The sequence below is a fragment of the Bactrocera latifrons genome, unplaced genomic scaffold (genome assembly GCF_001853355.1).
Source record: "Bactrocera latifrons isolate USDA-ARS-PBARC rearing strain unplaced genomic scaffold, ASM185335v1 scaffold_196, whole genome shotgun sequence".
NCBI lineage: Eukaryota > Metazoa > Arthropoda > Insecta > Diptera > Tephritidae > Bactrocera > Bactrocera latifrons.
Window position 1 is genome coordinate 501378 of NW_017535474.1, and position 26783 is coordinate 528160.

Below are 26783 nucleotides of genomic sequence, written 5' to 3' on the forward strand. Positions count from 1 at the left end.
ATTAACAATTAATATTAATTTTTGAGACACTAACTACTTCAATGGGGTAGAGATTATTTAATTAAAAAAAATTAAAACATCTAAAAACTAGAAAAGAAATCTATACCAAAACACCTGGTATCTAGTATCAAATGTGCTCGCTTTTTACATACTCAGCCTCTCCTCTGATGCAACTCTCTACATAAATGTTTGTAACTCTTCTCCTACTCACTAATTATAATGTTCGCCTATCCACTATCGGCAATGATCAAGCATCAGTAGCTCTCCTACTCTCTTTGTGACTATTCCTATTGCTACGAAACGTCTAAACTAAACGACTATTAATTAGCCAACTATAACTTTCCTTAACTCTGGCGAAAGCTGCTCGGCAAAGCCTGAGTGCCAACTACTTTAACTCTGAACTCTGTGGAATGCCGTATGCTCGTGATCGTAAACGTACTCGTAGTAGAACGGTGTTGTGATAAGTCTAAAAATTATTTGCCAGAAAATTAATAAAAACATTCTCTCTCACTCCCCACAAATCGCTCTCTCACCCTTTTTGGCTTATGCTTGCATTCCCAAACGCCTACCTACACACGTTTAGTATTGGCTTTACATGAGCAAATTCTCAAGTGTCCCACACCGGGTTGCAATGGACGTGGTCATGTGCAGGCACATCGTAGTGTACATCGCAGTCTATCCGGTTGTCCGAAGGCAGTAAAACGCGCCGCGAAAAGAGAGCAACAAGCAGTGTTAAGCAAGAGAACTATTACGCTTAGTCACACCACGTTAGATAACAAATCCGATGCATTTCGTGAGAGACTTGAGGCAAAAGATGTTTTAAAACCCCTGCGAGAGGAGCTTCACAGTGAGGTTGCAGGTTTGTCGCCTTTATGAGAGGCATTATTTCCATTTGTAAATGTTTTAAAGATCTCTACCCCTCAGCTTGAGGTTTCGAGCTCGTGTTTTTTAAAATGCTTCAATTTGACCCTTGTTTGTTCGTTACTTTTTGTTGCATATTTAATTTTTTTTTTTTTTTTTTTTTTTTTGTTTTGTTTTTGCTACACACTTCGTTAAAATCGAAATCGCCCACTCTTATACTCTCCATTTCTCACCCACAGCTGTGGTAGACACGCTAAAGTCCGAGCCAAAGGAGCTGCCTCATTTGGAAAAGTTAAAAATCGCCTCAAATCAATACTTGAATAACAACAACATCAGCTGCATTAATAACAATAGTGGGCACATCACGACCGGCAGCAACAACAATAGTAACACTTCCGCCAGCCACAACACACTCAGTCACAGCTCGAGCTCGACAACGAACTCAAGTGCGGCGAGCAACGCAATGCCAATTATCAAATCGGAATTCAGTCCGGTCGCCAGCGTCAAGTCCGAATACAACAAAAGTCCCATGCATCCATATATGAACAATGCGGACAGCACCGGCGGTGGCACAACAGACCGCTCGGCTAACGGTAATGCGCCCAATACCGGCGCTGTGTCCACTACGAACTCAGATAATTTGCACGCGCCACACTTAAGTGGTGTCCGAAGTGCGGCCGGAACACTTCAAGCATCCGGCTACGTGAGCATGCAGCAGCAGCAACAGCATCAACAACAGCAGCCACCCCAACAGCAGCCACCAACGCATACAATGGCCGACCCACATCAGCAGCAACATCAACAGCAGGCGCAACAACAAAGTCCACATAATCCACATCAACAACAACAACAGCACACAATGCATCAACAACGCGGTCCATTCATCGAAGACTCATCATCGCTAATGATGTCCGCTGGCAATGGTGCTTCCGTGAACGGTGCCGATGCCTATCGCACTGATGGTCATCACGATGACGCACAACATCAACAACATCACTACGAGCATATGCGCTATGCGCAACACATGGGGAATGATGTTGCTGGCGGTGGCGCCGGCGTTGGTGATGGCAGTCTAGGTGGCGGTAAACCTCCAACATCTGCTTATGTACAGGAAATGCTTACTGCCAATGGTGCACCCACCAATGCGATGTCGCCCAATGCACGCGCCTACGATGGCAACCCACCCACATCGCTCTCATCGGCCGCCGCTGCAGCCGCCTATGCTGATGCCACAGGCGTATCCAGTGTAGCCGGTATGCCGACGGCCTTCGAACGCTACGATCCCATTTGCAATGGTCAGCGTCAGGGTCCACCGTCGAATATGTATCACTATCTGCCACAGTCCGCAGACGACTTGCAAGTGCAGCAGCAGAAATACTTGCAAGAACAACAAATGTTAATGGCCAAAGCGGAACACGACGAACTCGCCAATGGTGGTCCAATATATCCCCGTCCCATGTATCATTATGATCCAAGTATGGGTCCATTGCCGCCAGGCTTTTCCGCCATTAATTTGTCTGTGAAAATGGCAGCGGCGCAAGCAGCAGCCGCCGCAGCCGCTTACCAAAATCAACAGCAGCAGCAACAACAACAGCAACAGCAACCGAAGCAAAGCGGTTCACCATCACCACCTGGTGCTCCGGTCGTCGATTTGTCAGCCTCCGCCTCGGTGACTTCGTCCAGTCCGCACGGTTTCAACTCGCCAGCTTCACATAATCAGTACAGTCAGCGCATGGGCGCTGGCAGTCCACAGCCTGGTGCAAGCCCCAACATCGCCAGTCCTCAAGTGCCAAGTCCTCAGGGACAAACGTTGGATCTGAGCGTCACACGCCTGCCACACAGGTAAGCGGAGTGGGGGGGACTAATAAATTTTTAATAAACGGAGAATGGAGTCTTGGACAATTTGCCAAGCACTAGTTGTGAAGTAAAATATTTTGTTCTTTTCGTGAGACCGTAGTTACGGTCGGAACTGGTTGGGATTTACTTTATTTATTTATTTTTTTAAAAAAAGAAGCTATGAAGAAATCTGGAATTTATAATTAGTAACACTTTACTTCTGTGCGGTATTTATTCAAGAAATGCATAAGCCTAAATATATCGAGCTTTTGGACAAAGTTGAAATTTTTACTTGAACCACTTTATTTCATACATTGCTTAATAGTGTCAAATTTAAAAAGACTGCTGTTGTAAGCACGATACTGTCGTAGTACCCACTGCTTTTATTAGGCACACTTAGTTTAATCAAGCACACCATTGTTCGAAACACTTCACACATATGCCACTCAACCCTAGAGTCACATCCCTTCCAGCAATGTCCTTTTAAGAAAAAACCAAAAACTCGAAGTTTGCATTTATCAATGCTTTATTTTTCTCTCAATATTTACAGTATTATCACGAGCCCACAGTACGGTACACATCCCGACGGTCTAGTCGTCGGTCACCCACAAGGCTTTGGACCAGGTGTACCACCAACCGGCGCTAACGGTGCGCCACGTTCACCACAAATGGAACCAGTCGATTTTAGCGGACCCCCGCGGCCACTCGGCTTCGGGCTGGTCGGACACATAGGCGGACCACGTCCATATAGTCGTGAATCGACACCGGACAGCGGCGGTTCGCACTACATCGACAGCTATCGTGATCCAAGTGGTAAGTGGAAGAGTTGAAGTGTGCAATGACCTGAGTTTAAAGTCTTTTGGTTCAAAGATTTAACATTAACCATTTGTGTTTAAAGTTTTGTGTCTGTTTACCAAAGCCATTATTTTGGCTTCTTGAAGCTTGCTACTTACTTTCATTTTAATAGTCTGTTTTTTTTCTTCTTCTTTGCCAAATTAGGCTACTCCCCTCATCCAGGTTATGGCATGGTCGTACAATCTGATTATCCCCCAGCCGGCTATCATGGCTACGGTCCAGCCGCATATCAATGCAGCAATCCTTATGCGACTGCTGTCGGTCCCGGCGGATATCCGACACCCGTATCGGGCGGCTACTCACCCAGTCCAGCGTCGTGTTACTCCATGCCGCCGCCACAGCATATACCACAACACGACAAGACAAAGGATAGGTTAGTCGAATGGCAAGTCAAATCACTTTACTACTAACAGCTACTTTATTGCTACTTCGTTTGAATTCGTTTGCATATTCGTGTGCTTAGCATCCTTTTTACTAATATTTTGGTTGTATCCTATACCATCATATGTGTATTGACATACCGTTACCACCGTTACTCATGGTGGCGCATGCAACATTTTTGTCCACTGAAAAATAGTTTGTCCAACCCCTTTGAGCGCGTTTGTACATGTGAAGGAGTGGTGTTTGTGCCTCAAATGGCAACAGTCGTCGGAAAGGACACTAGTCTCGTTATTACGATAATGAAAAGAGCACACCGGCGCAAATGTCCTTGTCAATGCTTTTATATATATGTATATGTATGGTGTATGTGACTCGAGCGCTTGGCAGGACATTCGTGTGCTGTCATATCTACGAATATTATGGAAAATATTAAAATATGCAATAATGACACTTATCAGACGAGCTGAGTTGAGTAGACTTGTGTTTCGCATTGACAAAGGACCATTGTGTGTAGTGACGTTGTCGAACCTTAATGAAACTGTGTGCCGACTGCCGAGTATGGGTCCTTTTTGACAGATTTTAATATTTATAAAGATGTGTGGCCCCCAAACGACAGAGTGGCAATAAATTGAAATTACTCTAACAAACGAGCGGACGCACACGAGCGCAAAGCGACCGACAGGTGCTGCTGTGATGGTGAGAGTTGGCGACGGCAGAGCGGCGCATTATCGCATAAAACTAGTTTATGAGCTAACCGATGATGAAGGCAGTAAACGCAAGGCACACTAACGTCCAGCAAGGCAACTTTAAAGCAGCCAAATTCTTTAATGTGTGCGATGATTTACTGAAGCAGCCTTTGTCTTGAGTGAAGTTTGGAGCGCACAGCGAAACTTATAGCCGAAGACCACACGCGTCGACGGCAATCGAAATCCAATTTAAAGCGGGCTTTACGAATCGAAGGCTGCAATACAAATCTGTACGCTTATGTGAGCACGCAGTCATTCAAGCGGATGGACAGTCGGCAGTGAGATGGACTCGAATACTTAAAGTTTTAAGTGCGCACTCAAGCATACGCTGACCAATTGATAGTTGGATAAACGGGTTTATCCGTTTTTAACTGTGCATACACGAACCTTTACACCCGCATACTATCTTAAAGCTGGCACTCAATTTAGTTTTCTTTGTGTCCGCTGCTGCAATCAGCCATAAGCTTGCAATTTGCCAGATAAATTTATTAAACCGAAAGCAAACTTTCAATACTCAACTCTGTAAGGACAAAAGCGTATGCTATCATCCGATTGATTTCTAAACGAGTCAGCCGTCATTGCGCTCGGTTAAACAGAGATACTGATAGATTTTGCTTCCCCAGCTTCGCAGTTCTAAAGTCTTCATTGCATGCCTTACAATTCTTAAGAATTCTTTATTTTATTGCTCGACTGTTCCCACTGTCTTTCTAACGTAGATTTTAATTTTTTTTTTGTTATTTTTTTTTTTTTTTTTTTTTTTTTTTTTTTTTTTTTTTTTTTTTTTTTTTTTTTTTTTTTTTTTTTTTTTTGTATCCACCTCCATAGTTTGACGGGCTGTACGCGCAGCGATCGCAATCATCTGCAGCCGCACTCGCAAGAACTGAAATGTCCCACACCCGGCTGTGATGGTTCGGGTCATGTCACCGGCAATTATTCATCGCATCGCAGTTTATCGGGTTGCCCGCGTGCCAATAAGCCGAAGAGTAAGCCGCGCGATGGACAGGACTCAGAGCCGCTGAGGTGAGTACTAAAAAATCATATATAGTCTAGACAAACATAAGTATATCGTCCATATATACATAGGTATCTACATTAATTAGCTTGGGCTTAGGTTAAGTTGGCTGTCACGCCATACATTGACCTATAGGTCTTTTGTAACCCTTGATGGTGATTCCGGTTGATACTTATATCTGAGATCTCAAGTACAGCTCCAAACCTTGGAGAGGGAAGTTTCACCTTCTCACTTTAGGAGGTCTTTGGCTACCCAGAGGATACGTGGTCTAAGATCAGAAGTCGTGTGCTGCTTGAGCCATATGTGAAATAATCGAAGACGAGTTCTATGAAAAGCCGGAAAGCCGTAAAAAATATGTTCCAACGTCTCTTTTATGCCTACTATACGTTCAAAGTATATAGTAGAAATATCAAGCTCCTTCATCATCACACTCCCTTAGGTACTCGGTTAGCGGCCCGAGGGATTTGCTGGTAACCGCAAAGCTTATGAACCTACCATAAGGGCCACCCTTAGTGGGTGGGGTGCAAACAAAAAAAGATACTTTCTTTGCAAGGATGAAGTTGAAACATTTAAGCACTATTTCCTCCTCCAGACATAGACATAGTCGAAACTGACATAAGTAGAATCAACAAATCAAAAAATATCGTAAACCATTTAGAGCTGAGGTCTGGGTGCTCAACCTCAAGGCTTATCCTGGTATTAATACCAACGCCTAGCTCTGCTTCTGGTTTCATTTTCAAACAACTAACATACATGGAGATTCGTCAGTGCCTCTTCATCCAAATTCATCGATGTGAATTTCAATATTATAAGAGGTTGTTAAGGCACTAGAAAACATATTTCTGAATTACGAACCTTCGATAGAAATAAATGTTTTGATTCCCACAGATTTTTGATAAATTTACTCTTAGGTTTTAAATTTATTTTACGTTAACGAATAAAATCTTTTGCGATCCAAAGATCTTTCGTTAATATACCGAATATATTAACCTACCATCAAACTCTTATCTCTCTTCAGATGTCCCATACCCGGCTGTGACGGCTCTGGCCATTCCACTGGCAAATTCTTATCGCATAGAAGGTAAATATTGCATACTGTTACACATAAGTACATATGTTTACATACATATATATACACACCCATACATACTGCACACAAACAACACATGTATTAGCACCAATTTCGCTGCTTGTCATACTGCATATGCATAATTAACCTCTCTCTCACCTCTCCATCTCCATTCTACAGCGCCTCCGGCTGTCCCATCGCGAATCGCAATAAAATGCGCGTACTCGAGGCCGGCGGCACCGTAGAACAGCATAAAGCCGCCGTCGCTGCGGCGACTGCGATGAAGTTTGACGGTGCGTATGCTCAACATTTTGGTAATGTCTTGCGAACCAACTCATTAACAGCGGCGCAAATTACTAACCCTTTCTATTTCTTGCAATTTCTTCTCATTTCCACATACTTTTGAACTGCAGGTTGCGGCAGCGCTGCCAGTCAAGGCATGAAGAAACCCAAATTCGACGATGTTACAATGGTCTACCCCAAGGGCTATACAGGTAAGCAATGAACTTGTCTCGCATAACTTTTTTTCGAACATACATGTGTTGCTTTTGTTTTCGAACATCACTTAAAAGTACATGAAATCACTTTATGCTTTCCTTTTCGGTTTCGATTTCGATTTCGTATGTGTGCGTGTGCTAATGAAATAACTTAAATTTTTCTTTGAAAGAATTTCTTTAGTGTACTTTATTATTATGCCAAGAAATCTTATTATTTGAAATATATTATTATAATTTTCTAGTAAGTAATTGCATAATTAATTAGCAACGTGCTAAGCATTTAGCCAATGCAGTAATTGTATGTGATTCACACCACTAATTAACTTTTAATTAACTCTAATTAAACAATACGAACAAAAATTCTAATATTCATTTCTAATTATTCTCTCGTTTTCTTTCTTTTTTCTTATACGTTTCATTTCATGTGGATTATTTGTGTTTAGATTACGCGACGTTTTGTATCGGTGCCGAATATCTGCTATAGAATGAGCATTTTGATTAGCAAAACCAATACTAAACACACTTCTACATACATACATATAGTAAATATGTATAAGCATATGTATAGCAAACACAAAGTTGTTCAAGATTTTTCAAATGCCACACTCTAAAAGAAAAATTCACTTTGAGAAGTCTTTGCTTCCAAAACCAAAAAAAAAATATGATTATAAAAAAATACACACAGTACCTTATATCTAAATATCGTAACGACATTTAAACCGATTCGTACCGATCCATATTGTATCACCTACCCACCGATCGATTGACATGAAGACTAAGGTAAGCTCTAATGCTCAGTCCAGCTTTTTGTTTTTGTAAAATACTTATAAGCTTACACTTATTCATATTAATTGCGTTAGCAACAATTTTTTCACCAACTTTAATATTACAAAGTACACCAATATATTTAATAAGCGGTCCGCAAACATTATTTAGTGTAAAAAATTTTATTTACAAATGTTATGAATTCTTCTACAAATGTTGCTAGCAACATTTTTGTTTTCTATTGTAAATATGGTTTTTTAGATTTATAGCTCAAAATTAGTAATTTTTGCGAAAAAATAATGTGTTACAAAATGTTGCTAAGCAAATGTTGTCAGCAACGTTCTTTCTTCTTTTGTAAACTTATATTTATTAGCTCATTCTTAATAATTTTTGCGAAAAAATAATGTTTTAGAAAGTTTTGCTAAACAAGTGTTGGCAATGTTATGAACTCTTCTATAAAAGTTGCATAGCAAATGTTGTCAGCAACATTTTTATTTTTTCTTGTGAATATTTTTATTTACTTTTTTAGCTTTATTAATCATTAATTTTTGCATTTATTTTACATATACATAAGTAGATATTTTCACCACACAATCATTTTTTCTAAAAAATAAAATTTAAGAATATGTTGCCAAAACACTTGTTAGCAACATTTTCTATTATGTTAAATTTTTTGTATTTTTTTATTTAGCATAATTAATCATTTTTGCAGAAATAAATTTGGAAGGAAGTAGCTAAGCAAATGTTGCTGGCAACTTTTTGTTTAATTTATAAAATACTTCTCCGCTCATAACCTATAGCTTTTGTGAAAAAAGTTATTTTAAAAATATGTTGCTAAACAAATGGTGCAAGCAACTTTATTATTATTATATTTTTACTTTCAACTCATCAGTAATTTTTTTCGTCAAAAATATCAACTGTAAAAACATGTTAAACGAATATAGCTAGCAAAAATTTTTTATTTTGTAAAATAATATGTTTTAGGAAAACTTTGCTAAATTAATATTGCCGGTAAAATTTCATTTTTATTTTATAAAATAGTTTTGCTTATATTTTCCGCTCATCATCAATCCTTTTTTTGCTAAAAAGTCAGTTTATAGAACATGTTGCTTAACGAATATTGCTGGCAACATGTTTTGTTTCGTTAATTTTTTATATAACAAATGCTGCCATCAACATGGTTTATCTTGTAAAATAATTTGTTTTAGGAATATGTTGCTAAACTAATGTTGCCGGCAACATATTTTTTTATAAAATTGTTTTATTTATACTTAGGGCTCATCATTTATCATTTTTGTTGACAAAAAATTCAGTTTTAAGGAAACGATTATTGCTAGCAACATCTTTTGTTTATTAATTTTTTTTTATATTTTTATTTGTTTTTATTTCAGCGTAATGTATAAACTTTTATAAAAATATGTATTTTAAAAAAGTTTCTAAACATATATTGCTAGCAATATTTTTTCATGGCAACATTACATTTTTGGTATAAATTTTAGCATATTTTTTTGAACATGTTGCTAAGCTAAACAAATTAACGTTCAAGCAACTTTTTGATGTTCTTTTATAAAGGATATTTTCAGCACTAAATTAGGTAAAAATGTTGCTAAGCATATACATATTGCTTGCATATTACCTTTACCAAAAAGTATCCATTAATATCTCTCAAAAATCTTAAGAAACGTAATAAAAGGAAATTTTTATTTTAATATAGATTTAGTACATTTTTAGTACAACAATTTTGTTGCCGCTTTTATTTCATTAGTGCCAAGTGAGCTATGCTGCATAACTGCCAATGTAAAATAATTTTTAGTCTAAATTCTAAAGTTTACTAAAACAGATTTCATATCATTTACAACAATTTTATTTACACCTTTGTAATTTAGCTGAAACTGAACCCAAAATTATATCAATAAATTTGGTATAACTAAAATTTAGCACACGCGCACATATATTTTTTGTTGTAATTTCTAATACCACAACTTTGTATAAATTAATAAAAATTTACTTAACAATTAAACCTTAAAATCCTATATATTTATATTTTCTTTTTTCCCCACTCATTGCGCAGGCATCGACATGATGATGGGCGGTGTCGGTTCCGCTGTCTCCTCGTCCGCTTCCGTTTCAAGTAATCTCAGCAATAGCAGCAGCAACAACAACGCCTCGGTGGTGAGCTCAACTGCTGCGCTGGGCAATGTCTCGTCGTCGGTGACCGGCACTGCAACACTGCCCGACAGCTTGCAAGGCAACAATACCGCCAACAACAACAGTAATGGCAATAACGCAACAAATAACGCGAACAACAACAATAATAATAATGTGCCCTCAACAAATGGCGGCGGCGGCGGCGGCAATGGCAGCGGCGTGGGTGAGGACTTGAACACGCTCGAAGCGGAGATCTCGGAATTGCAACGGGAGAATGCGCGCGTCGAATCGCAAATGATGCGCCTCAAGTCCGACATAAATGCCATGGAATCACAGTTGCACACCAGCGATAGGGTACGTAGGCTCAGGTTCGTTGAGGCAAACAAATATCAGTAGCTTATAAGTATGTAGCAACATATGTATGTTTGTATGTAAGTGAGTTGAGAATAATTCCGCCGTGCTTGTAGCATTTCCGGGTAGGGTCCACAGTCTTGGAATTGAGGGCTTGACCTTTTGACCTTTGCGCCACATTTGAAGCGCCCTTTAAACCTTAAATATTTAGGTGACCACATAATTCCATAAATTTGTATTACAGATCATTTATGTATGCATGTCTGTGTGTGTTTCGTTTAAATTTGTTTGCCTGTAGCTTTGGATTTGTATATTTGACTTTGTTTATAAACTTCTTATTACAGTTTTTCAAGGTCGTCGCCGAAATTTCAAATCATAAACCGGCTTCCACCGAACCGCAAAACAGTTTGAAAAGTAGATAGCCCCTCAAACAATGTGTACGAAAGAGCTAGCTAACAAATATTATTAATACAAGAACAGCACGAAAAACACTAAAAAATATGGCGTTGTCGGCGGCTGGCAAAAGGCGCAACAACTTTCACACCAAAACTCAGAACTTCGAGTTTTCTAACTTTTGCCATATGACCTAGTAGGAAGCGCGCCAACTGCGCTGCCGACGTCTACGTCAGCGCCATCACCGCTAAAATCCAAACACCAAACACCAAACATAAAGTTCTAATTTTTTCTTCTTAACAACTTTGTTATTTAAATTATTGCCAAAGTACAGAGCGCACAAACACCCTCACACACACTATAGACTGCGATAGACTGTAGGCGGCACGGCGCGAGCACCAGACAAGCGGACAGCTGGCGTCTAAAGGCGGTTGGTCTCGGAAAAGTGTTAGAAATTCCTGTCTGACTTGGCAATGACTCACACTTATAGCGTCTACAACAACAACAACTCGCACCCAGGGTTCACTCGCCCCTACACAGCCGTCGTCCGTCGGGCGCTACTTTCTGCTTAACTCAAGTTTTGCGCTTTTATCAAAGTTTATCAATTAATTTTTATGAAAAGTTCTTGCACTTTTCGCCAAACTTCCTCGACAATCGCTCGCTCGCTCCCGCTTATTCTCATCGCTCCGTCTGTCTCTCTTGCGCGACCGCTTTAAAACACTTTCACACGCTTTAGTCGCGTTTGGTCGTTGCGGTTAATGGACTTGTACCGTTGACGCCGGCGTCAACGTCGACGCCGTCCGCGACGCTGTGTCTGCGCTGTTTTGCTTAGCAAAATTTGGAGCAGAAAGTTTATAGTCTAACAGCTAAAGTTTTGCATTCGTCATCGTACTAAAGTTTCGGCGTAAAGTTATTAATAACTTAAGTCAAAGTCCCACTTCTGGGTCGAATTGTTGTTGAAAGTATTGAATTTTCCAATTTTAAGGCGCACACATATATGTATGTGTAAGTCAACAGAGGCTTTAAGGGTTATTAAAGAGTTAGCGAATGGAATTTGTAGTATATTCTGATTTATTCTCACAGTGTATCGGAGACTCAAGCTTTCATTATGTCTCTCGTTTTAATAAAGTTATGTCCACTTCCGGCTCTAAAAAGATGGAATATGGAGATAATTTCGTTCATACCATTTTGTATTATTTTTATGTCATGTCTTGTCGAGTTCCCTGTATTTTGCTTGCAAAGCATTCGATCGACAATTTTTAATGAGAGGCAAAGAGAAATCCTACTTCTGATTTACCGTTCTTTCAAGCTAAAATCTACATTTGATTTACACACTCGAACGGTATTTCTAGTTGCTATTAAATCACTAATTGGTAGAGTGTTTTTGTTTACTATTTTCGGAAAGGGAGATTTGGAATAATGTCGACAAAAAGTTTTTTCTCCAATGCGCGGTAAAAAATAAGTTTTTTAGCAAGAACTTCTACTATTTAATCTAACAATACTGGGTTGAGAGCTCTAGGCCGGAGTAAGCCACAGTCCGTTCCATTTGCCCTTATCCAACTGCTGTACAAACGAACTCTTTCTGTCTGTTTTCTAAACATGTAAATCCACCGCAAGCTTTATATTTCGAACAAATTTTAGACTTCAACTCAAAAGTTTTGGGCTCAAATATTCTAAGCATTCGACTCTGATTTTGAGTTAGTTTAAGAAAATTTCAAACATATTGAAGACAACTTTTTAATTCCTACAGTATATCGAGAGTGGTAACCCTGTGTTGTAAGAGAACAATCAGCTAACACCTTTCTACCTGAAAAGTCCAAATCGTAGGAAATTCTATGGTCTCCTACGATAAAGCGGGCTCTAGAAGCGGTGTTTCTCATAAGGGTTTACGTGCGGAATCAAATTTCTGGTGCCGAAACGTTCAAAATTTAAAAAAAAAAAACCTTCGGTGGAATTGTTTGTCACGAGGAAGTGTTTTTGATTGGTAAAAATTATTCAAAGAGGATTGATAATGCGTTGACGACGAACCATGTCCAGGACGACCATTAGCAACAACTGATGATCAATAGGTCAATAAAATAAAGAAATTGGTGTTTGAGGATCGACGATTACCAGTCAGAGATCTTACGGACATTTTTAGAATATCGAAAGGATTAGTGAAAATCCTTTCGAAAGCTCAGTTGGGTCTAAAAGTGAAAACACGATTGGTTCCAAAATCACTAAATTTGTTTGAAAAACCGCGTCACGTTAACGTCTGTGAAACAATACTTTCCGATTACCTTGAAACGTATTATTGCTGGCGATGAGTCTTGGATCTATGCTTACGACAGGAAAACAGACGATCAATAGGCCGAATATTATGGCAAATGTGAGACAAAAGCGAAAGAATCTTTTTTCAGTTATCGTGGATTGATGCACTTCGAATTCCTTCCAGTCAACAAGAAATACTATTTCCGTTTGCGCGAATCTATTCGTAAGAAGAGGCCGGATTTATGCGCCAGCCACTCTTGATTTTTGCACCACTACAATGCACCGTCGCACACTGCACTAATTCTTCGTGAGTTTTTCGCCAAATTTGCAAAGAATGTCATGTCGCAATCATCTTATTCGCCTGATTTAGCTCCGAGTGACTTCTGACTATCCAACAAACTCACATGAACACTTCACGCGAAAACGTTTTGATCCATCAATTGAAATCATTAAACGCGAATCACAACGCTCAGTGGAGACTCTCCCGGCAATTAAATTTTACAACTGTTTCGAGGATTGGAAAATACGTTGGCACAAGTGTATTGGGTCAAAGGGGCATTACTTTGAGGGAATGACATAGACTGGGTGCTCTATGGGCTCTTATTTCTTGAAGAAGCAAGTCAATCAGTGGAAACGTTGTACAGCCATGATTAATGAGTTTTTATCTTTTCGGAGGAGTTTAAAAATCTTTAATGAAGTATCTGCAAATTTTCTGGTATTAAAATGCATACAGCGGCGCAAAATTTTAACAGTAAACAGTGAAGTCAAAGTGAAATAAATTTACAACGAAGCATTTTTCTTACTATTTCCATATAGAGCTTAATATATATAAGAAAAAGAGGCGAAATTAAAACAGTTGATTTCCATTAGCATTCATTCTGAATTCTGAAAAGCTTCTAAAACAATCAACAGCCGTTGTCAGTAGACTTAAACTTGTGAAAATTCATCTGGTGTTGGGTTTATGCTAAAAGTACATATCGACTCCTATAATGCAAATGAACGTAACATCATTTTTCATACGTTTTCAGGCGAAGTTTAAACGTTATGGTACAAACCACTCATTGCAATGAAAAAAATTTTAGTTTTGGTTGTAAAATAGTTATAACATATATGGGTTATTATAACTGACAGAGATTTTCGTCTTTTTATGATACGTCGTTTTGTGTTTTAGGTGACGATATATAATTATGTCTATGATTTATATGAGCTATATTTAAGGTAGCAAAATATGTTGGATAAGCTCACTTTTTTTTAGAAAAAAATACTAAATTGAAAGTGGCAAGTCTCTAACATATTCTAATCAGATGCCACAAAACAATTTACGTATTTTTGCCAGTAATATTTATCCTAGTTATATCCATGGCTATTCATTTGCATCAAAGCAAGTTTTCTTCCTTAGTTCGATTTTTCCATTTTGCTTAAATTTTCACAAAGTTTGCACTTCTCCAAACGCCGAGGGCTAAGACGCAAGCGTAAATACAAATTACACAAATACACATTGTAAATGAGGTAAACAAATTCAACAAATGCAATGATGATGAATTGCATGAGCACTGCAAGCACAAACACGCAGCTACACGCACTCATACAGCGACAACAAGAAAAAAAGCAAAAAGTGCCTGGCAATCAGCCGAGTGCACAGATGCTATATAATAGTGGTTGGATATATGTATATGTGTAAGAGTGTTCATACAGCAAAATGGCGTTCAGCTGACAACCAAATACGTATATAGCAAGATGTAACAACAACAACAACTACAATTCGGCCAATGAGTGAGCTTTAATGCAATTTGGATGCATTTCCATGCAAGGGCTGGGCCGCAGAAAGGACTTCCAATGCGGCAACATCCCTCGGCAAAGTAAATGCAAGCACACTTTCCTTTATATATATGTATGTACATATGTAGATACATATGTCCGTATTTATATGTTTTATACATATGTATGTACATATGCATGCAAGTGTTGGTAGGCAGCGCGTGAGTTTGAATCCCTAAAGACGACGTGTGCATGCGCGCCAAGCATTGCACTGGTGGTGAGCAGGCAGACCCTCTCCCCAGTGGTCACCTATGTACCATATACACATACATGCACACACACACACACGCCTGCCGACCCCACCTGCCGTCGGAGTATACACGAAGTTTGCTAATGCGATTTTTGCTACGTATTGTTGTTGCAGCTAGCTGTATTTATTGTTGTTGTTGTTGTCGTTATTGTACTTGTAGTCAGCTGTCCCTTTTCGCTCGTAAACAAATCAACAAATCGCGTTTCATTACAATTCGCTCCTATTCAGTCGCCCTCAATACGACCAACAACAACAAGTCCCATACATACGCGCATGTTTTACAAACTCACACACACACACACATATACGTAGGTGTACAAGCAGACATTCCCAACTACGTAGTCACATGAGAATTGCTCAAGTTGTGTGTAACCTTTTTGGCCTCCCATGTGGCCAACTACACGCGCACACACACACAAGCATTTATACAAACACATGTACATTTATTACATGCGGTTGTGTGTGTGTGTGGGGCTTGGTAGGGAAAATAAGGCCAACAACGTTGAGGAGGCGCCGTACGCTTGGACTGCGCTGGCGCTTAACCAACGAGCGCTTAGCATTTTCTATATAAGTATTGGCATATACATATCTCTATACGTGTGTGTATGTATTATGTGGCAATCGAGCTGCAGTGTGTATCCCAGCGTGCCATGGCCCACCACCGCCGACATGCTAACCCCCACAACGCAATTGGCGCCAACAACAATGCAGCGCCAACAGCGCAGACCAGCTGCCAGCCAGCTCCCCTTTTCCTTTATATTTTTGTGTGTATGTGTGTAGCCATATACTATAACGTTATATACTTGCGCGCAAGAGGGCGTCGCAGAACGTATTTTTCTGTGTTTTTCCTGCGCTCCACTTAAATTCCTATGTGTGGTTGTGTGTGTGTGTGACGCTTTAGCTCTTCAGAATTTTTCTTTATTTTTCGCTCCTTTCGATTTTTTCATTTTTCTTCCTCTTTCTTCTGCTCCATGCAATTCTTCAGCATTTTTTCTGTGCTTCGTGCGCTATTCGGCCTTTTCGCTCGCACTGCTGCATTGCATTGCCGGCATAAGCAGGGTATATAATATCTTTGCTCCTCTCATCTACTTGGCCGTGGCTATTCATGCCTTTGTTAACAGTAAACACATCTATGGAAGTGTATCTGTGTGCGCTCACCATTGGGCGAAACACTTCATTTTTATTATTTGGCCCATTTGGTAGGTGCCTCACTTTTCTGTCGAATCGTTATTACGCCTCAACAACTCGTGTATGAATTGAATTGTATGAAATTCAATTGAATTAAATTCAATTAGATGATTTTATTAAATGATGTGGAAGAATAATGACAGCTTGCTATATGAAGATGCCTAATTAATGCGGATTATTTTTATTTTATTTATTCTCTTGATGGTACGAAATAATGGTATTGACTGAAGTGAACGTAATTTAATATTTCAGCAGACAGCCATTGTAAATAGGCACCTATATATATGAGTGTATATATAGGTATATATGTATGTGTTTATGTATACTTTCTTAAATATGTGTTTTATTATATCAATTGAAGGGTTTTAGATTTTTTTGAAAGCGTATTTATGTTTCTCTGTCATTTAATTAGAAGTCATGCAGACTTTAGAAAATCTGAAATAGATCAAATAGCTTTCCACATTTCTTTCCGTTATTCCACAAAAATTTTCTTGAAAATAAGTTTACTCTCCACCACAAAATCGTTTTAGTCCTTTATACTGTGTTCTTTAATCTTATAAAACACAATCCAAAGCTCTCAGAAATGTTCTTTATCGCTCTTAAATAATGAAAAATTGGATTGTTTAAGCATTCGACTCTTTAAATCATAAAAGTAGACCTATCAAGGCGATCGAAGAATAAGAATCCAAGCAAAACCAAGCACTTTAGCCACTGATACTGTTGATCAGTGGTACCTAGACTCCAGAACGGCTTCCTATGGTGATAGTTAATAAAATTGTATGTGATCAAAATTGACCCGGACTGACAATCCCAAATACTTCCATATACATTTTTAAAATAACTCTTTATTATCGATTTTAAAATAGACTCCCGGGCCAATGCAACGAAAAATTTAATTTTCCATTTATAAAGTTGTATCTGATCAAGTTTGACCCGGACTGACAAACACAAACATTTTCATATAAATTTTTTAATATTTTATTTTTAACATACATAAGTCTTTATGATCACCTTTTACATAGACGCCCGAGCTAATGCAGCGAAAAAATTTAATTTTCCTTGTTATAAGACTCGGCTGAGGTGGGTTACAGTCAATGAAGAATGCTATGGGGCCATAATTAATTCCTTTTTTCTCACTGAATTTTGGGATGACGATGTAGACGAGAAAACTCAAATTTATTGAAGGAGCACATTATTTCGCGTTTTGGACCTGTGGGTTGGCTTCCACGATCGTGCGATTTAATACTGCTGGACTATTTTTTGTATGGTTATGGGAAGTTGCTCGTCTACGCAGTTTTGCCCGAGACAATTGACATCTTGGTAGAGAATATTCGACGCCTAATTCTTGATATACCGCACAATTGCTGCAAAAAGTGGTCGAATATTGGGCCTACCGGCTGGAATTTATTCGAGCTAGCCGCAGCAGTCAAATTTAATCAGCTGATACAATTTTGTCTTAAATTTTCTTGTAAATTAAATTTGGGAATATCCTTTACTCCACAGAATGTCACTTAGTACATTACAGATTACAGCCTTGGAGTTTAGATAGGCTTGTCTACGGTTCGGCGAACACCAGAAAACACGAAGTCATCGTTGATTAATCCTTTTCGCCTGTTCTTTTCATTGGTTGGTTTTTTTTTTTTTACGTGGCGGGTCCCACACCCAGCTCATAACCACGGGGTTTTTCGTCTGCTCACTTTAGGTCAAATCTTCAAACTGATGGTCTTCTCTACCCGAAGGATACTTGGTCTAAGGCTAGAATTCGTGAACTGCTTGAAGCATATATAAAATAATCGTTTCTGGCCACTCCCAAGTGATTGGCGCTCAGAGAATTTTTCTCACTTGAGGGAACTTTTACACATGGCTCCATCCTCAATAAAAAGTAGTTACTGCAGGCAAAATATAAGCAGAGACATTCGAATTTTATAAATTGAGAATGAAACCCTCTTGAGAAAGCAGGCATTCATTTTTTATACTTATATAATTAGCATCTTCTAACTACTAAGCACCACTTTCCATATCATTTCATATAATTAATATTTAAATTTTTGCTTCTTTCTTTGCACGCTTGCGCTCTATAGGAGGCTTCTCCGCTGAGTACTCATCAACAGCGTAATCTCGCTGCGGTGACTATCAATGCTGGAGGAGCAACAGCTCTTGGGAGCGTCTCCTCCAGCGCCTCAATCGCCTCCCCGCTCAGCAATCACAACGGCAGCGGCAACAGCGCCAACGGCAACGGCAACGGCAACAGTAACATCAACCTCGGCGGCAGTGGTGGAGCCGGCGGCAACAACAACAGCAACGCCCTCTCCAGCACAAACATCTCACACTCCCTCGCCAGCAGTCACGCCGGCACCATAGGCAGTCACAGCCATAGTCACAGCGGCAGCTATTTAACACCGCCACCAAGCGTCAGCATCAGCACCACCACCTCCTCCACCGCGTCTAGCGGCGGTCCACCCACATCCAGTTCCTATTACGAGAGTTTACGAAACAACGTTATCACGCTACTTGAACACGTACGACTACCACCACCCGGCGGCAACAATGGCGGCACAAGCATGAGCGCGAGTCCACTAAGCGGTGGCGGCGGCGGCAATAATGTGAGCAGCACCAGCATAGGCGGTCATCCAAGTGATGGTCTAGGCAATAGTTTATCCTCGAATTTGACGGGATTGCCTGCCACCGCCGAAGTGTTGAGTAATCAGCAATTGACCAGCGCTTACGGTGTGCCACATCCATCACATCCCACACTCATACCACCAAGTCCATTACCCACAGCCTCCATTGCGCCCACAAATGTGGTTAGCGGTGCTGTGTCCATGTATGCAGCACCACCCCACCATTTAGCCGGCACGCATCCGGGTATGTTGGGTCCACCACCGCCGCCGCCTCCGCCACCACATGGCGCCTCAATGCCGCCACATCATCCGTACACCGTACATCATCCAGCTGGTTATGCGCATCATGAACCCTTCGACTCATACATATCAAAGCTACAATCACTCTGTGTGCCACCCGATGTCTATGCACTACCCGATGATGCCGGTCGTGCCGTGTACGATACAGTTAAGCCGAGTTTGCATCAAGACTACACGCTAATGCCGACGCCGATTTAAGCGTGGATGAGAAGCGGGTTGGTGTGGGAAAGCGACTATTAGGTTTAATTAGCTGAAACTGGAACCGCCTTCCTTGATAGTTTCTACAAAGGTTCAAACACAGCATACAATACCAGAGAGCTCTGACAGCAAGAGGAATAAGAAGAGGTAGAGCGGTGAGTTAAATTATAATTTTGTATCAAACAATTTGAACGATCGGTGCACCCCTAAAAATATGTACAGTAGAGATAAATTTAGGATGATTGGTAATGTTTCCAAGTTCTTACTATAAGAGGCCGAATTCTCCAGAATAATTTAATACTTACAGTCCAAGAGGGCACAAGGAACGTCCAATGATTTAGCTTCAATCGACTAAGCGTTTTTTTTTCCGAACATGTGGTCATCCTCATATGTAAATGGATTTAAAAATATGCCATCTGGAACAAGAAGCTTATTACAAATCCTACATAAGAAGCTTTCGTTTTTATTATTATGCATAAAAACGTTTCAAAATTCAGTCAAAAGCCTTAGATTTATTATTATATTGAAATCATCAGTGAAAGCTGGTATTATGATGTTAGTTCGTTTCCTTATAAGAATGAAATACTTTGCTTCATTTATAAAAACATTGAGAACTGCAGAAAATATTGTTAAAGCTTCACAGCTGAAAGCTTCGATGAAAGCTCGCATAATGTTAAAGCTCCTTAGCGGCAAAAGCAAATAACGATGAAAGCTCATTGGAGAAAATGTGAAAAAGGAAAGAATACTTCTCTATGATTTTTGGGATTATTACTTAACAAAAATTTCTGAACTTTTTCCAACATTTTTTCAATATACTAATGTACATACCATAACTTAGGAGAATAAAAAGCGAAATAAAATAATGAAAAATAGTATATATAATAGTTATAGCGAAAAGACAGGTATCAAGCATTAGCCTTACAAAATCTATTTAAATAATTTGTATAATAATTTGTAACTACTAAAAAATCTGATAATATGTCTGTATTTGTAACTGTATATGGGTACAGATGTGCAATTGTAATTATGTAGATAAGAAGTGATAACTGCGGAAAATATTTTTTTCGGACCTTCTATGCGAAGAATGGAGTATGTGTTCGGCAACTAAATACTAGTCAGAAAATTAACTCGATATAGTAAGTTCTAGCGATAGTAATCGATGTATGAGTACTAATTATATATAATGTTGTTGTTTTATACAGTTACAGCAACAACAAATAATTATACTAAAACAAATACTGATAAACTTGAGCTATAGAAAAGGGTATACGAATATATGGGGCTTTTCGAAAGCTTGGTAGAAGACTTGGCGGTGGAAGGAAGTCGTGGAAAGCTGCTAAAGACGCTACTTCTGCCAGTTAGCTTATGACTCTGAAAGCATGTGAAAGCTTTCGAAGCAGAGCTGTAGTAAAATTAAAAAATTGTATATAAATATGCGTGTATCTCTTTAAAAAGGTGAACTTTGCCGCCGAAATTCCTTAGTGCGCTAAGAATTATAGTATCTAACGGTAAATGTATGTATATAAATGTAAATTATGTAGAAATATTGAATTTATAATAGATGTGCAGTTCCGCAATACAGCGAAGTATTAGAGAATCCCCACTAATACACTATGGCTGAATATATATCGTCATCTAAAATGTAACATCACTTTTTATAAGTTTACAGGCGAAGGAAAAACGACATACTAGAAGCCACTCATATTGAAACAAAATTAGGGTTTCGGGTATAAAATGGTTATATATTGGTTACGCATTAGTTGTATATTGCTTATATATTGGTTATCATGCAGTTGTTTTGCATTTTAGGTACCGATATATACATATATAAAAACCAGATTGTTCATATGTACAACAAAAACTTATACATGTATGTTAGCGAATGTAAGAATAATTTTCTAAACAACTTTAGGGGTATTCACGCATACACATAGCGATTTTATAAGAATATTTGCTTGTTTTCTGTTAATATTTAAAAAGCTGTAAGTATAAATAAGTTGTTTTGAAATTTATAATAAAAAATCGTTTTTGTAAGTTGTTTTCCAACACATTTTTGTTGTAGCTAATTAAAGAATAAAAGAATAATAAAAAAATTATGCTAAAAATATTATATAAAAATTATTATAAAACGTAGTTTGAGTAGTGTAATATATGAAAGTACGAATCAAAATTTATACTTAATTTAATAATAATACTTAAATTAATAGACTATTTCAATTAGTTGTCAAGCAAGTAAAAGTAAAAATTTAATGAGAAATATGTTAATGGAGAATATAAAATAGGCTGTAAATACAAAAATAATAAAATAATAAAAATAAATATTAAAAAAACAATAAAAATAATTTAAATATGTAATAACATAAAAAATGTATTTCTATGTATCAAAAATATAAAAGCTGTTCTTATGTGTATTAAATATAAAAACTAGTTTTCTATATAGCAAATAGCAACAATGCAGATATCAACTAAAGTGCAATAAAAATATTAGCTTTAAGTGTAAAATAGCTTAACTCAAAATTCCAAAAAAATAATTAAGAAAACCACAGAACTTAGAATAAATGCAAATACTTGAAAAAGCGATAAAAAATATTTAAAAAACAAAATATTAAAAAAAATATTTATAAAAAATAAACATATGTAAAAAAATGCATAAAAAATATAAAAAATTATTTTAAAAAATTTAAGAAAACTAAATATATTTAAAAATAAAAAATATATATAAAAAGTGGAATTAAAACAAAAACAAGCATACAAAAAGTAAAAAAAAAATAAGTAAAATAAACCAAAAGTAAACAACCCTAATACAGAATTCCAAAAACTTCTCAACAAAAACATAAAATAATCCAAAAAATGCAACAAAATTTATCAGTGTCTAAATACGGCACTTTCCAACAGAAACTGCATAAAATACAAAAACAAAAATAAACATTTATATATAATTAAAAAATAATTAAAAGGAAAAGAATTAATATAAAAAATATTAAGATATTAATGTAAAAAATATATATATATATATATATAAATAAACATTAACATCAAAACATAAAAAAATGTTTCAAAAATGAATAATTTTACAAAAATAAAATAACGTAGAATATTGCTCAGCAAATTATTAGCATTAAACAAAACAAGAAAATGAAAGCAAGTAATTACGCTGAACTTTTTAATAAAAATATATTTAAGAAACATTAAAAACAAAATCTGAAAGTAAACAAGCACAAATGCTCCGATTTCGCATACTGTATGTAACACATCATAACGGTAACTCTAGTATTATTAGCCGTAAGCAAATGTAGATGAAAGAAAACTCAAAAGAAAAAAAAAACAAGAAAAAAAATATTTAAACCCTACTTACCGATACTATTGGGATAAGCCAAAACGCGAAATAAGAAGGATTGTATTGATAAATGATAATTAAATGTTAAAACCTAATTTAGAGATTAAATAAATTGCAACAAAAACAATTCAAGTTATCAGTTTTTTACTTATTTCTAATAAAAAGGTAATAGTGAGAATTTTCTCTCTTGGATTCTTTCAGTTTTCGAAAACTTCTCTTCAATCCCGTCAATTTGATACCAAAATCGGAAAAAGCCGTTAAGATTCAAAAATTAAAAAAAAAATCACTATTTTCTTCATTTCTTCCAATTTTCTAAAACTCCTCTCCAATTCCTTTAATTTGACACCAAAATCATTAAAATCGGTTAAGATTTGCCGAAATTACGAAGAAATTACAATCTGGTCACCCCAGCCACATGGCGGCGCAAACAAAAAATTTCATTTCCCAAATCGCCAATTTGCACCAGGCACCCAGAATGGCCCAGTAGGTAGCTGCCGCAAAAAATTATTTTTTCCTGTAGCCTACCTCAAAGGCGCAGTGCGAGCTGCGTTACCGGCAAATGCAGGACAACCGGAACTGAAGGCTGATGCGATGTTTATGTGAATAACTTCCATAATTCAGCACCGAATTCGATCGTTCAGGCACCAAATGAAAGGGCAAGGGTACAGCTACACAATTAAATAGTAACGAATTATAACAAACTACAAAAAGAAGATATTTTTTGAAGAAATGTGTCGAAGGAACTCTATGGTAAAAATCTAAACATTTCATATTAATAAAGTAAGATGAAAGGATCTTCGTGTTACCAATCACTAGAAATACTCTTCATAAGTATACTCTTTTAACGACTACATTTCAACTTCAACACATTCTTAATTAATGCATGTATTTGAATAGCTTCTTTCTAGCTAAATTGCCATGCTTACGTAGCAGATGAAAGTAAGTGAATACACTTATGTGTTCTAGAAGCGATTACCTTTCGTTTGCCACCAAAATCATTGAAATCGGTTGAGTTTTACCAAAGTGCTTATAGCGCACGCAACTACAGGAAATGGTGGATAATGCAGTATATGCGATCGATAATGCATATTCACTATAACTTTGCTAAATCTCAGCCGATTTCAATGATTTTGGTCGCAAACGAAAGGTAATCGCTTCTAGAAAATATTAGTATTATGCACTTACTTCCATCTGTTACGTAAACATGGCAATTGAGCTAGAAATAAGCTATTCAAATACATGCATTAATTAAGAATGTGTTGAAGTTGAAATGTAGTCGTGAAGGGAAAATACCCACGAAGCGTATTTCTAGTGAATGGTAACACAAAGATCCTTTCATCTTACTTTATTAAAACGAAATTTTCAGATTTTTATCATAGAGTTTCTTCGACACATTTTCTTCAAAAGATATCTTCTTTTTGTAGTTTGTTATACTTCATTACTATTTAATTGTGTAGCTGCACGCTTGCCCTTTCATTTGGTGCCTGAACGATCGAAATCGGTGCTGAATTATGGAAGTTATTCACGTAAATGTGGCGTCAGCCTTCAGTTCCGGTTGTCCTGCATATGCCGGTAACGCAGCTCATACTGCGCCTTTGAGGTAGGCTACAGGAAAAAATAATTTTTTGCGGCAGCTACCTACTGGGCCATTCTGGGTGCCTGGTGCAAATTGGCGATTTGGGAAATGAAATTTTTTGTTTGCGCCGCCATGTGGCTGGGGTGACCAGATTGTAATTTCTTCGTAATTTCGGCAAATCTTAACCGATTTTAATGATTTTGGTGTCAAATTGAAGGGATTTGAGAGGAGTTTTAAAAAATTGGAATTGAATTGAAGAAAATTATGATTTTTCGTAAATTCGGCAAATCTTAACCGATTTCAATGACTTTGGTGGCAAATTGAAGGGATTTGAGAGGAGTTTTAGAAAATTGGAATTGAATTGAAGAAAATGACGATTTTTCGTAATGTCGGCAAATCTTAACCGATTTTGATGATTTTGGTGCCAAATTAAAGGAATTGGAGACGAGTTTTAGAAAATTGAAAGAAACGGATAAGAAAGCATTTTTACATTTGTTTGTAACACGCTGAAGAAAAAAGAAAGATCTTATAAAATGATGATTAACATGATATGAGTTGAGTCAATTTAGCCATGTCTGGCTGATATCGGTTCACTATAGCATGTAGTTGCCATACAAACTGGAGCATACTCACCTGTAAACAAATATTGTCCAACTATTTCAAGTAAATTTGTGACTGTTTTTATTATTATTATAATTTGTTTTTTTTTTTTTTTTTGGTTTCTTTTTTTAATTATTTTTTTTTCTATATTCAATTCAGCAACATTGTTTTTGTTTCTTTGCTTATTTAATAAAATATATTTCTTAAATTAATATAATTTTGTTTACCTACCGATTGCTTGTCTCAACTACAACTAAAAGAGATAGATATACTATCAAATTATATACATATATGTGACCTGGTCTGCGGAAAGGGTTCTTAGGTGTTAAAAAATCCAAAAAATCAATTTTCACTTTTTAGTTGATTCGGATGGAAGATGAGATTTTTAACAGCTGTTTACCAGAAAACTAGTTTTCGCACGTTAGCTCCCTTCTCGTAGGCCAGGTAACATATATATCTGCATATAATTGGTCACGACGACGAGTCAAGTAAAATTCCAGGCTGCCTGTGCGGCCAGCCGTAAATATGGATACATCTTAATAAAGCTTGGTACACAGGTTTCTCGACAAGTTAAGACGGTTGGTGTTGCCGGTGGGCGGAAGCGGACTATTGTCACGCCCGCTACATACCGTTAAGCAAAAACATATGAAGTTCAATAACCAAACAACAAATTAGGATACGAAACTGTTATTAGGTACTAGAGGTCTGTAAAGATTATCTGCGATTTAAATGTTATTTTAAGTTTACGCGACCCCGCTCTCTAAAAAAAAGACTCACAAGCCACTAAATAAATACAGCATTAATACATTTCCAACCCGATAGGACACGGATGAGCAGATGTACGACCTTTAGAAGAAATCCTATAGCCTGACAAATATGCGTTATATTTTGTTTATTAACGAAGCCAAACAGCCAGAAATGAGCCTGATCGCAATGAAAACTGTTGCTCAGCCCAATTCACGAACAATTTGAGTCTTCCTCAATTGATGCGCCAGCGGCAGCAATATTCTCGACGGAAGCATTTGTTCCCATTGCCTTAGCAAAAAAATATGGCATCGTTGCATATGTCCCTATCGATCTACTTTTGTAGCGGCCCTATGAAAAAACCCTTTAGCACATAGACCTGCTTATCCTTACGTGTGCCAGTTGGAGGTTCCGTTTAATTCGAGCTGAAGTATTCGTCATACTGGAAGTCATGGCTTTTTGCGAACCTTAAGATCATCATTTGAATTGCGAAGCTTCTAGATACCTAAGGCGAGTTCTAGATAAAGCTGGACGACTAAAATGTATACGTATTTTCTTCTCTTAAACATGATCTTGGCGAGGCATGTCCTTAAGGCATTCCATCTCGCCCTCGGGATTTAGTACCTCCTTGTAAGGAGTACCATATCCGTCTTGTTAGCATTTACCTTTACGTTAGCCGATATCTCCCATTGGTTTGTGCCCTTAGAGCGTTATTCGGCTTGTGTTTTTTTTTTTAGATTTCTACTAGGCACCCACTATTGACTGGAGAGGCTACAGCAGGGTATTTTTATGTTTTGATTTGCTCCATAAATTCCGATTGAAAGTCTCACGAACCACTTTTGCATGACTACGATACAGCAAATGTCTAATCAATTCCCTTATATTTCCCTTAGTTCTTCCCCAAACGAAAGTGTGCATGAACTTAAAACAATTACCACAATAGAAATCACCTAGCAACCTGATGAAAACTTCTATACTATACTCATA

General features: G+C 37.6%; 1 protein-coding gene across 1 annotated transcript in view; it reads left to right on the forward strand.

Moving 5' to 3' along the window:
• LOC108967704 overlaps positions 1-21225 on the forward strand; it is a 32738-nt gene extending 11513 nt beyond the window's left edge. Inside the window, exons 4-12 of the mRNA XM_018931296.1 lie at positions 1101-2703; positions 3248-3510; positions 3697-3925; positions 5505-5699; positions 6710-6772; positions 6941-7074; positions 7174-7254; positions 10094-10524; positions 18502-21225. Of these exons, the coding sequence (XP_018786841.1) occupies positions 1101-2703; positions 3248-3510; positions 3697-3925; positions 5505-5699; positions 6710-6772; positions 6941-7074; positions 7174-7254; positions 10094-10524; positions 18502-19539 (4037 nt within the window). The 3' untranslated portion in view covers positions 19540-21225. The remainder of the gene's footprint in view (positions 1-1100; positions 2704-3247; positions 3511-3696; positions 3926-5504; positions 5700-6709; positions 6773-6940; positions 7075-7173; positions 7255-10093; positions 10525-18501) is intronic.
• The last annotated feature ends 5558 nt before the right edge of the window (positions 21226-26783 follow it).